At 37.2% G+C, this 13,119-nt stretch overlaps 1 protein-coding gene across 3 annotated transcripts in view; it reads left to right on the plus strand.

Moving 5' to 3' along the window:
* LOC111073818 (lachesin) overlaps window positions 1-13,119 on the plus strand; it is a 49,401-nt gene that overhangs the window by 19,033 nt on the left and 17,249 nt on the right. Inside the window, exons 2-6 of one of the 3 annotated variants that reach the window (XM_041595279.1) lie at window positions 1,891-2,196; window positions 4,455-4,573; window positions 5,792-5,977; window positions 6,174-6,369; window positions 8,078-8,209. In XM_041595279.1, coding sequence (XP_041451213.1) covers window positions 2,097-2,196; window positions 4,455-4,573; window positions 5,792-5,977; window positions 6,174-6,369; window positions 8,078-8,209 — 733 coding nt within the window. In that variant the 5' untranslated portion in view covers window positions 1,891-2,096. Of the gene's footprint in view, window positions 1-1,890; window positions 2,197-4,244; window positions 4,393-4,454; window positions 4,574-5,791; window positions 5,978-6,173; window positions 6,370-8,077; window positions 8,210-13,119 lie in introns of those variants that run through there. The other 2 variants (XM_022366330.2, XM_041595280.1) reach the window with 2 other exon arrangements.

Consider the following 13,119-nt stretch of genomic DNA (forward strand, 5'->3'; position numbering starts at 1 on the left):
TGGAACCCGCTGATGCTGAATATGGCTCATTATCAGCTGATTCTGCCCTTCGGGTTGAATCTGCTCCGCCGTATCTCCCTAATAGTTCTATCCTCCCTCCATCTATTCTATCTGCTGTCGCCCCACTAAAATCTATTTTCGTTTCTTGACTTATGGCATCTGCTACGGATGTCCTGGTCAGGAACTTTATCTTTTCTAAACTCGACATTGATGATTCCTCAAGTTTTGTTGTTATTAAATTTAACCTTAAAGTTAAACGCAATATATCTTCCTTCAAAATCCTTGTTCCTAACAAACATGTCAGTAGTGTGCTCTTTTCCAGAAGACCCTTATCATCCCACACTTGAAATTTCCGCGCAGTTCCCTCCTCTGATCCCATCAAATCGACCGTAAAGCCACCGTCTTTTGCTTCAGGAAAGCAGATTTTACGTGCTTGAATCTCGCAATCAGATCGATTGGTCATTTCTCGACGACTCTCATGAAATTGATCCAGCTACAAATGCATTTTATTGTTCCTTGTTCAATATCTTTAATACCTATGTACCTTTAATTTCCCCTTCGCGTTATGTTAGTGGCCCTATTTGGTTCACCCCGCGTTTCATAAACCTTCGAATATTAAATCTCGTTTGTATTAAAGGTTCAAAAGAACTGGTTCGTAATCTGACTTCTCTAAGTATTCAATCGCTAATCCCAGTCAATCGTATCCTTTCCCCATGAATAGTTCTAACTTTATCTATCGCCCCTTCATCGACTATAATGGCCTGTTAATTAATTTAAAATCATGTAAATTTTCTTTTTTTACTGGTTCCCAGTGCTGTTCTTAAGCTTTGTGCAGATTTTCTCTATGTACCCCTCCTTAAACTTTCTTACCTATCTCTCGAGCTCGGCGATTTTCCCACCGTCTGGAAAGAGTCATATATTATTCCCATTCTTAAAAAGGGGTCTAAATCGGATATTTCTAATTACCGTGGGATTTCCATTCCCAAACTCTTCGAAAAAATAATTACTTCCCAGCTCCAACACTTTTGTTGTTCCTTATTCTCTGAATCGCAGCACGGTTTTGTGAAATGCCGATCTATTTCTTCTAACCTCCTTGAATTCTCAACCTTCGTGCACGCGGGTTTCGCTAAGCAGTCTCAAACTAGTGTAGTCTATACTGACTTTAGTAAAGCCTTTGATTCAGTAAATCATAATCTGCTTATCCATAAATTATCTCTCCTAGGGTTTCCGTCTAAACTTCTACCTTTGTAATCGTTCTCAGCGTGTATATTTTAATAACTCTCTCTGTCTCTCTAAGCCTGTTTCTGTATCGTCGGGGGTACTCAAGGTAGCCTGTTTGCCTGAAATATAAGTTTATACCGTACCAACTCCAAAGAGCCAGGCTTTTCTGTAGGTGAAATTGAAAAAAGCTTGGCCTTAACGGCTCCGACGTATACGTACTAGGTTTTACAGTACTCTGAGTCCTGAAGAAACATTTTTAAGAATCCTAATAGCCGTAATTTTCAACGGTGGAAAATTACGTACCTTTAGCTTATCTATTTCACTAAATGTTTATAACTATTATATTTTCTCCTCTTGAGTCAGTAACATATACAGTGCCGACTGCGAGAAATCAGATTTTTTTAATGGTCAGCTATGCATCAAATGAGTTGTTAGAACAAGTAGGCCAAGGATTGTGCTGTAATTACAGTGTTTCCATCCAGTCTACTTCTAATAGGCTTACGCAGAAACTAACTAGAATTCGTAAAGGGAAAAGATCAATTGATGATAACGTTAATCAAATGAAGGTATTTTTGAAAAACTAAAAATATGGTATACGGATAAGTATTGCACGATATGCTATGTTTTGCTTATCATTTCTCAACCATTAATGACTATTTATCATTACAGGAAATATTTTTAGATCGATATTATCAAGAAATTATATAAATAATGCAAGCGCATGACAATAAACGTGGATGGCGATGCCGTATGAAGATATAGAGAGCAAGGGATCAACTCGAGTAGCGAGTATTTTCTACATACTGCATTAAGAAGTATATACTGTACCTGAAGATCCATCGAACATAAAACGTTCAAATATTAAGACTGTTGCAATGACTCAATTAAAGTTCAGCACAAAAGCGATAGCTTTTGCCATAGTTTTGTTACTTATCAAAGGCGAAATCGGAGGTCATTCGTTGCCACATACACAAGGTAAATATACATATACTTTGGGCTGGGCCAAACAATTTTTTTTTCCAAATTCAAACGGGACAACCCCATGTTTTGTTACCTTGGGTTTAATAGTAATTGAAATGTTATTATTTTATTTTTTTTATTTTTTACAGGGTCCTACTGAATTTTACAATTTTAAAACTTGAAAAACAAAACGTATAATTATATTAAATAACAAAGAACAGAATTGGGGGTGTCTCCTTAAAAATAACAAAAACGGGGCGTGTGAGTTGCCGGGACGCGCTCACTAACCCGTACCAGTCAGTATAACATTTTTGGCAGTTAGAAAAAAAAAAACACGCACTTTGACCCCACACAAGCACACCACGTAGGTACTGCCATAGTATACACCCCCGCGGGGTTCGCGCACTGAACGCGGCAGGTGCGAGCGGGGAATGTGCGATTGTGTTCGGGGGGGCAGGGGAGGACTAAAACCATCGGCAAAAGCCGACGCAGGGCAGGGGCCACACCCACGACAAGGCCCCCGATCGTCCTTGTGGGGGGGAGGGGGCGGGGCGATGACCGGCGTGATCACTGAGTCGGAAACAGGTCCCACAAGCCCCGGCGCAAACAAGCGGACGCGGCGCGGCACGCTGGCACGCCGGCTTGCCAGATATATAGGGGGACCCTACCCCCCACCCACTATATACCCCTTAACTCTTTTTTGAGTACGGGTATAAAAATTTTGTTGGTCAATTTTTGGCTCAGCCAAATATTCATATCAACGGTAAAATATTTGTATAGCCTATTATGTATTATTAGTATATTTATGTTATTATTACCAGTCTCCTATTATTGTTTTAAACTAATTATTCTGCACCCCACAGAAATATGCATCTGCGATCCTGTGAATAATATTCATACAGACCATTATGAAAGTCATGGAAAAAATGTTATAAGCAGTCTATTTTATTTAATACTTTTCAAAATTTCTTATATGTATGAACCCGTTTTTTTTGGTATAATGATCGCTATGCTTTTATTTGTGCTGCCATGGGTCTGCACTTAGTCGAACAGGGGTTTTTGACATAAATGCAATGGCAATAATGTGTAGAAATGGTTTGTTAGTTATGTTTTGGCATTTTGAAGCGATGCCACCTGGTAGAACTTCAAATGACTACAAATGTTTCCACAATTTTTACAAAAAGTAGCACACGTTTGACGTAAAGGAAGTTTTACTTCAATGAGCTATTTTTTGTAATGCTTAATTAAAGAAAAACAGAATGCTTTCAATATAATTAAAATCCGAATTCGGCTTAAAAAAGGTGGCATTACTGTATTAACTTCGAAAGTCCGAATCGCCATAGGTGGCCACCTCGCACTGCAGCAGATTGAGAGCGGAATCGTTAAGTGAAAATTTAGTCAGCGGATTGGATAGTGATTTGCTAAAATGCCTATTTTATTAACTTAACATGTATAATGTTAAATTATTTAGATGAGGGTTAACCACCAATTTAACAACCTTTATGGGAAAGTAAGATTCGAATCGTTTTAAGTGTGTTTTATGGGTTTATTGAATCAAATCGCTGGATAAATTGTGGGTCATTTTGATTCCGCTGAAAAATCAGTGTGTGTCACCGCGGAATGGAATTTTCCAGCGGAAGTGATTTTTTTGGCACCCCTTATTAACATTTCCCCAGATAACCTCATGGTAAAAAATACGTGTTCGAGTGGGATCCCAAAAAATTTATAAATCCGCCAAAACGAGTTTTGCGTCGATTGGAGTAGGAGAATTATACGAGAATACGATCGTTGTGGTTCAAAAGCTAGGTATAACAAATACACAGAAACAAATCCAATAAGAATATTAGTCCGAAAAAGCAATAGACGGTAGGTGTCTTAAAGCGAGCCAAATGTTACCAACGTTTTTGAAACGAACCATTTCAAATGTCAATCAGGTGATCTCTAGACCTGTTTTGTGGGAAACAACTCAACATAGCTTGACAAGACATAATTTTGTTTCCCTCTAAAAAAAATGTTGATACCTGGAAAAAATAAAATTTTAATTTCCCATTTCTCATGACAAGTGTGATCAAAATTCCAAGATTTCATATGTATACAATGAGTATCGGGTATACAAGCTGCATACAAATGCAGAGGCTCACAACGTTCACGCTCTTTTAGATTTATGATATCTTTTCCTCCAATATCCCTACACTGTGCGCATTTTCCAGGGTAGAGAAACTAATCGCTAAACGACATTGCTTTTTAACAAATATTTTTGATTAAAATTAAAGGACACAGCGAACCAGATGAAATCGTCCCGGAGTTTTTGGCGCAATTGACAAATATTACTGTACCACAGGGACGAGACATATCCTTCACATGTGTTGTTGATAATTTGGGACAATATCGGGTATGTATTGTTCATCAAGATAATATATATATTCAATATCTATGGATTCTTCATACAAAATCAAGTGGCTTTAGCAATTGTGGTTTTCATGATACATGAGCCTGGGTCAAAGTAAAAGTGTTACATTCAGCCAGGCTCCAGTTTTCACTTTCCGATTTACTTTTAACAACGAAAAATTAGACGCTGTCGCATTCGCAAATCTTAAAATTTTTCCGTTTTCAGAACGGCAACATATTACTCGCCGAAATTAAAATTAAACGGCATTTTTTACAACTAAACAAATCTTAATTGCAAAAGGAAAAAAACTAGATGACCTAATGATGCATTGACATGAATTTGACACCATTACCAGTGCAATTGAGCTTTTGCCCTTTTTATAAATAATTTTTGATTAAACCAACGTCAAATTTATATCTGAAAAAATTGGTCAGACCAAAAAAATTAAAAAATATGAATTCATATTTTCAGCTGCCCTATTTTGGTTATTGATAAATCTCTGTTAAACATAACAGAGGCTTTTTTATATGAGCTGGGTAGCGCGTGGGTATAACAGCAGTAAACTTTGCACTTAGTAGTACGGGAGTAAGTAAATCACACTTTTACGAATGTCGGACCGCCTTAAAATAAACAGTATGACTTTTGGCTGAAAAAGTAAATCGAAAAAGTAAGTGAAGCCGGAGCCTGCCTGATTAAAATGATTAATGATCATGTAAATGTTTTTATCGAAATTATATAAAAACTTCTAAGAGAAACAGAATTATTAATTTGGATAAAGAAAAAATTAGTTATTTAACAACAACAATTTGTATGTTTAAACTACATACCAAAAAGCATTTAAAAGAGTATTCCAGTATTATGCTTTTGCAAGATATTATACGAGTATGTACATATGTAGTTGAAAAAAAAACCTAGACGTGTATACAACAAAGTAGTACAGAATTACCGATATCTTAGAGTTGTAAGTTAAAAAATACCTCTTGTATATTTTCGGGCTTATTTGGTGTTTTCTTTGCTAATGCAATAATAACACAAAATTCGCCTCGACCATACACATGCATGTAGGGCTTACAAATACATATACCCTGGTTATATTATATTCAGATCCACAGAACTTGCGCTCAGCTTAAGACTGTTTGAACAAGGGGATGCTGTGCTCACACCATATCGAAAACGATGTAGTAGTAGTGTGTGTATCTGTCTATGTTCTAACTATTTCAGGTGGCATGGATTAAATCTGATTCAAAAGCAATACTTGGCATACACACACACATGGTCTCACTAAATCCCAGATTATCTGTGACACACAACGGCCACAACACCTGGAAACTTCACATATCTCGCGTACAGATAAATGACTCCGGCAGCTACATGTGCCAAGTGAATACGGATCCCATGAAGAGCCTTGTAAGTGCATGTCTGTCCCACAACGTTCCCATAGGGCTTATCCTTAGTCCAAAGGTGTCCTTACCCTCAGTGCCTGTGTGCTATGTGCAAGGGAAGAGAGTCCACCTGGGCAGTCATACTCTGCAGCATTAAACAGCTCAGACGGTGTAAACCTTTCCCATTCGCTTATTACGAATCATACTTTGTTTTTTCGCAGTCAGGCTATTTAGATGTTGTTGTGCCACCGGATATTCTGAATCACCCAGACCATAATCTCGAGGAAGGCGTCAGCACTGAGGGTGGCAGTATTATACTCGTATGTAGTGCGACTGGCGTACCTGAGCCAAGGGTGCAGTGGCGTCGTGAAACAGGAAAGGATATTATACTTAGAGCGGAGAGCAGAGACAAACAAGGTGTGTACATATCTCAGGAATATTTAGTTTCTTGGCTGTCACTATTTCTAAACTTCGCAGAGCAGATAAGGTAACGTAGAGATAAATCGTTTTTGTTGATATAAGAATATATAGGCACCAACTAGTTAATACTACCTTTAATTTCTTCATTCTGGCTATAATAATAATCCGATCTGATTCGGCAATCTGGTAGATATGGTCATTATCTACGATACTACGTTTTTAGTTTTATCGTATCTTTAAAATTGTGGCTGCCACAGATTTTCGTTCATTGTGATGAGAAAAATTTTAAAATGCACTTGTAGCAATGTAATATCACATGAGTCTGCAAACAAGATTTGGTTGCTCTATCGTAGAGAATGACTATATCTACCAGGTTGCCGAATCTGAATCAGATCGGACTATTATTATAGCCAGAATAATGAAATTCATTATCAGTTGCTTCCCCCACCTAATCCAACAAGAGACCAAGCTACTCCTTCTCCTTCGATAAGCTCACAAATATACTCAGGCATACTCAGGAGTCAGGCGCACCCGCACTCGTAAAACTCAAGACTTTTCCGTTTTCAAAACGGCAACAAATTCCTCGCCGAAATGAAAAGTAAACGGCTTTTTATACAACTAAACAATTCTTAACTGCAAAAGGAAAAAACTAGATGACTTAATGATGCATTCACATGAATTTGACACCATTACCAATGCAATTGAGCTTGTGATCTTTTTATAATTTTTATTTAAACCAACCTCAAAATTAGATCTGAAAATGTTGGTCACGTCAAAGAAAAACGGAAGTTAATCTTAATAGCTGTGGCAGAAAAACTCCACACGAATAAGAGCATATACATTAATGTACATTTATATAAACCATTGTACATTTTTAAAAAGAAACCTATTAGATCGAATTGCTCTGACTATTCAGAAAATGGCACTATCTGCAGTATTTACATATGTACATATGCACTCGTATCTCAATATCCCACAATCACCCGACTCTTGACCACCCGTGATCGTGGTTCCGCGTACATATGAACATATCTAAATAAATGTACATATCTAATGAATGTATGTACATGCTCGAGAACACTAGTCAACACGACATTTAGGCTGTGGCCCAAAGGATTTCGGGGCTTAAAAATTTTTAACGAGTTATGGTTTTTTTTATGGTTTAGTTTTTTTTTAAAGAAGTAGTGCTTTTATTTTTCACATAGCTTAAGTATCTTATATTTGGTTGCATAGAACTTTACAGTTCTGAAAAGCTGACAAATGCAGCTATAAATCCGACTGAGACACTTTGTAGCTGCAGCTTAACGCCTGGAAGATATTGAGCTTTCAATAAAAAATTTTGACTTTAACAACTCAGGAAAAGTAAAAAAAAATTATTGTTGGCATGCATTTTTAGTTTTAGATAGACGCATTTATTAGGCGTCGTTTAAGATATTTTTCATTATAATTATTTGTCATTGGGTGGAAAGAGATTAGACGGATTTAAGGAATATATTGTATTGTAAGTTACACCCTTACTGAGAACAGGGTGTTATACGAGAGAACAAAGTTAACAGTTTTTGTTCGCTATTTGGTTGTTAGACGCATTCTTGTGGCTGTTACATGCCATGTTACACCTCAAAAGCACATTTTATACATATCCTCTTTAAAGATTTTGAATGACTAAAGCTTATAAGAACATATTTTGTATCTTTTATTGTAACAGCACTGAAATCTGTCGATGGAGAAAGACTTACTTTGACAAATGTCCAACGTACAGATATGGGTGGCTACAATTGCATTGCTTCCAATGGTGTGCCGCCGTCAGTGAGCAAGAGATTTGACGTACACGTAAACTGTGAGTTAAGATTATGTTGATGCAGAATATAGTATATAAAGATATATGTAAACATAAACTTTCTATGTACAATAGCCAATTTTGTATTTAATAGAGTTAATATTAGTATATTGACTACGTAGGAATGGTTATAGATAATTATTTGATGATTGTTTTAGTTTACAGAGGGTTGCTAACACAGAAAAGCAACAGCTCACGACAACATATGTAGCTTTCCGATAGCAACGAACTCATTCAAACAGCTACTCACTAAAGTACATAGCCCCGTAGGCACATCGAAGTTCGGTCCAAAATCAACGTACGTTGATTTACATTTTTAGACCCGTACTCAAAAAATAGTTAAGGGGTATATTAGATTTGTGGTAAAAGTGGTTGTGTGCAACGCAGAGAAGGAAACGTTTCCGACACCATAAAGTATATATATTCTTGATCAGCATCAATAGCCGAGTCGATATAGTCATGTCCGTCTGTCCGTCCGTCTGTCCGTCTTGTTGAGCGCCTAGATCTCAGAGACTATAAGAGCTAGGGCAACCAAATTAACATTTTGCTGCCAATAAAACTATTATTGCCTCTTGTGGAGCCGTCCACAGTAATAAATAAATGGCGAAGTGGTAAATTCGCATGCAACAAGCACACAAACCACTGCATGGGTCGATTGTTATTTCTTTCCAATAAGCAAACGACTACATTTTTATGTCCAGTGTTCACAGCAGTTCCATTACATCTAATTGCCACAAGGGAAAAAAGATATTTATATGAGTTTTCTAAAAACTCGAAAATATTTTTTTAAATTTTGGATGCTTTTCCCAAATAAATTAAAAGACGACTTATGAACTCTGAGCCCGACAACGATATTAATTATATATGTTCTTCAGTTCTAGTTTTTCCAGGTAAAATATTTTCAGAACAGTTCATAAAGAAAGTTTTGTCTTTACGACCGTCAAAATAAATAGCCATCATAAGTTTATCTCGTTGAATAAATTTAAATCTTTGCGAACTTTTTCGCGCTCTCGACGAATCTTACTTCGGTCTATGACATTTGATGAGTTGCTGTACCTAATCATATTCATATATAGCATGAAAGCGTGAGATTTTTATACCCGTACTCAAAAAAGAGTTAAGGGGTATATTAGATTTGTGGTAAAAGTGGATGTGTGTAACGCAGAGAAGGAAACGTTTCCGACCCCATAAAGTATATATATTCTTGATCAGCATCAATAGCCGAGTCGATATAGCCATGTCAGTCTGTCCGTCTGTCTGTCTGTCTGTCCGTCTTGTTGAGCGCCTAGATCTCAAAGACTATAAGAGCTAGGGCAACCAAATTTGGTTTCCACACTCATGTGATATCACACTGCTACAAGTGTATTTCAAAATTTTTTTTTGTAATTCTAAAATTCTAAAAAATCATATGCTCATAAATGAATATACTGACTGAGTACGGGTATAAGTAGAGTCGCGTCCCCAGAAGCGACTCGCACGTTCCTTCTCGTTTTATTTTTGTTTGTGGTTATTATTTGTATAAACTTACTATGTTCATCGGATTCTGAAGAATCATTCCTCTGATGAAAAACTCATCTCTTGCATGGACGAGAAGGTACTCAAATTGTCTTCCTTTTTCTTAGCAAATTCTTCTAACTTTCGCTTTTGAATTTAAAACCGTTGAAAAGATTAGTTGTATCCACATCACTTCGTTGGTCAATTAAAAAAATGTATTCTGATGGTGGACATTTTGTGGGTTGTTTACATACTGCTCTGGAGGCAGAAAGTCTGCTTTTCGCTGACTGCGCGTAATTTATTTACACCTTTACACTTTTTGTGATAGAAAAGTAGCCTATGCGCTGCTGCTTCTCTGCCGCTCTCGTACACGTGTTGGCACCAATAGAATATTCCGTTTTACCTACCAGTCGGACTTGGTTTCTTCCAAGAAGTTTTGGAACCAATCTTTTTCATGCTTGAAACTGTAAAATTTACGTGACGTTCTTGCTTCCAAATTACTAATTACTATATATCTCTTGAAATTCTGCAAAAAATTATATAAAATGGGATATCAGATTAACAGGCATACAGACTGGTGCATACACATAAACGGGCAAAAGTGCAAGCATATCACCTTTACCCTAAACAGACAAACTAATAAAACTAATAAACACCCGTTTACAACAAAAACTAGAGTAAAAGGTACTTTTGTACAATGCAGTTCTCAAACGCATCTGAACATACGGCTCCGAGCTATGGGGAAATGCTTGCGTTAGTAATTTAGAAATAATCCAGAGCTCAATCGAAGATACTAAAAACTATCACTGGGGAACCATGGTACATACGGAATGAAAATATCCATAAAGACTTAAATGTAGGATCAGTTAAAGATTAATTGCCAAGGTGAAAGCAAAGTATCAGGCCAAGCTTCAGGCCCATCCTAATAGACTTGCGCAGTCTTTAACTTGGCAGACTAGCCATACACGACTCCGCGAAGAGACCTCTAAATAATTAAGTGTAATGAATTAAATAGAAGTATTAGGTTAAGACTTGCATACTTGTCGTCAGTCTCTAATAGGGAAGATTCGATAAATAAAATACGGCAAATACCAAAAAAATAAAAAAGCAGATTGCATATTATTTCATAAGCATTTTTAATATAGCCCACCATATAATATCGCGTTTAGATCAAGGTCCACTAACAACGAGAAGGAACGTGTGAGTCGCTTCTGGGGACGCGACTCTACTTATACCCGTACATTTTTTGCACATTTTTGCTACATCTGTTATCTACATCTACATATACTATGTATATTCTACATCTAACATGTATATTATACATGTACCATTTAGATTCTACATCTCCTCCGCTAGGGGTTGCTCGCGCACTGAACGCGGCAGAGTGTGCGAGCGAGAAAGAGAATCAGTGGTTAGTTTTTGTTGCCGGAGGGGGCGGGGAAAGCAACAGAAAATTAATTTCTTCATTCTGGCTATGATTACGATCCGATCTGATTCAGATTCGGCAATCTGGTAGATATGGGCATTCTCTACGATACTGCGTTTTTAGTTTTATCGTATCTTTAAAATTGTGCCTGCCACAGATTTTCGTCCTTTGTGTGGGCGGAAGGGGGCGGGGCGAAATTTTGAAATACACTTGTAGCAGTGTGATATCACATCAGTCTGGAAACCAAATTTGGTTACCCTAACTCTTATAGTCTCTGAGATCCAGGCGCTCAACAAGACGGACAGACGGACAGACGGACGGACGGACGGACGGACGGACAGACAGACATGGCTATATAGACTCGGCTATTGATGCTGATCAAGAATATATATACTTTATGGGGTCGGAAACGTTTCCTTCTCTGCGTTACACACATCCACTTTTACCACAAATCTAATATACCCCTTAACTCTTTTTTGAGTACGGGTATAAAAAGGCACCAAAAGGCGGGGAAAACGCTTATGAGTCCATCAGTCAGATTCGAGCTGAAAAAACCGTGATCTAAAAGAAAATATATTAGAAACGATTTGCAGTTCTGTTAGTTTTCTTTCTTTTTGGAAATTATGTATATCACACTCCATCGTTGAGGTTAAGCTATGTGCACGCACATGTTCAAATAGAAATATATAAATAAACCACTATTTATTGTTTCCGTTTTATATTCTGAAGATGCAGTCGAATTGCCATAACAATTTGCCAATACTTACATGGTAAAATATATGGCTTTTCATCTTTTCATAAAATTTTCACAAATGACAATAACAAAACGCAATTGAAGCGAAAAGCATGTTCCCGACCATTGACCTAAACGGTTAAAAATTTTTGTATATGTACATTAAATAGGAGTATATTAAACAAATAACTTACTAGTGCGTTGGGTAACCAAAAAATTGTGAGAAAAGGCGGGAAAACATACGCAATAGTTTCAACGATAGTTATTTTGATCGACTAATTTTATATGCGATTATAATTCTCGTTTATATTTGTTACCTGTCGTTCCTACCAAGAGCACTACTAATGTTGATATAACATTGGACTTGGCAAACTTTGCTGAGAGGAGAGGGATAGCATGAGAGACAAAATGAAACATTATTGTTCGTAGCCGTCTCTAGACACGTCTAATGACTTTCATTCGAACAACTACTTGATTCAAAATTATGTTTTCCACCAAAACACAGACACTAAGCCAGCAAAATTGTATTCGCAATATAAAACAATCAATTAATTCTAGAACTTTAATTTTTGTACACATTTTGTATTATTATGAGGTCATCGATTAGTTTTGTCAGTTTCACTCCACCATGATGTATATGTACATATGTATGTATAATGGACAGCAGTAGACACATTCTTGCTCCCAACTCAACCGATTAAAAGGTTCGTGCTCTTTCTCGCTATTATTTCATTAATATAGGTTGAGACGCACAGCGCCACAACAGGAAGCGCCGTCACCACATATACATATATGCACATGTATACGCATATACATACACATAGATGTAGAAATTAATTAACCATTCCACATAGCCATGTAGTATTTATACAAAACCTGAAGTCTTCGTTATTAACTAATAAACAAATTAAACCGAATGGACTGGACCCAGAAAGATTAAAACCAGTGGGACGCCAAGCCAACAGCACACTTTCGGCAATAAAATCGGGATCGATGGAGCGAATCGGGGCTGTCCAACTCTGAAAGCCCTGGGTCCAACAGACCATTTTTTAAGCAGTCCTTGTGCCAAATGTAAAATTTCTGCCTTTTTAACTCGTTCTGCTCTATAACTTTACCCCCTACCACCAAACCTCTGAATCTTCTCTCAAGAGTGTGTTAGTGTTCTCCTCCAGTGTGTTCTCCTCGGAGTGTGTCCAGTGGATGCAACGGACAGAAGGAAACGTTTTCGACCCCATAAATATATATATTCTTGATCAT

Source organism: Drosophila obscura, unplaced genomic scaffold, assembly GCF_018151105.1.
Source record: "Drosophila obscura isolate BZ-5 IFL unplaced genomic scaffold, ASM1815110v1 contig_46, whole genome shotgun sequence".
NCBI lineage: Eukaryota > Metazoa > Arthropoda > Insecta > Diptera > Drosophilidae > Drosophila > Drosophila obscura.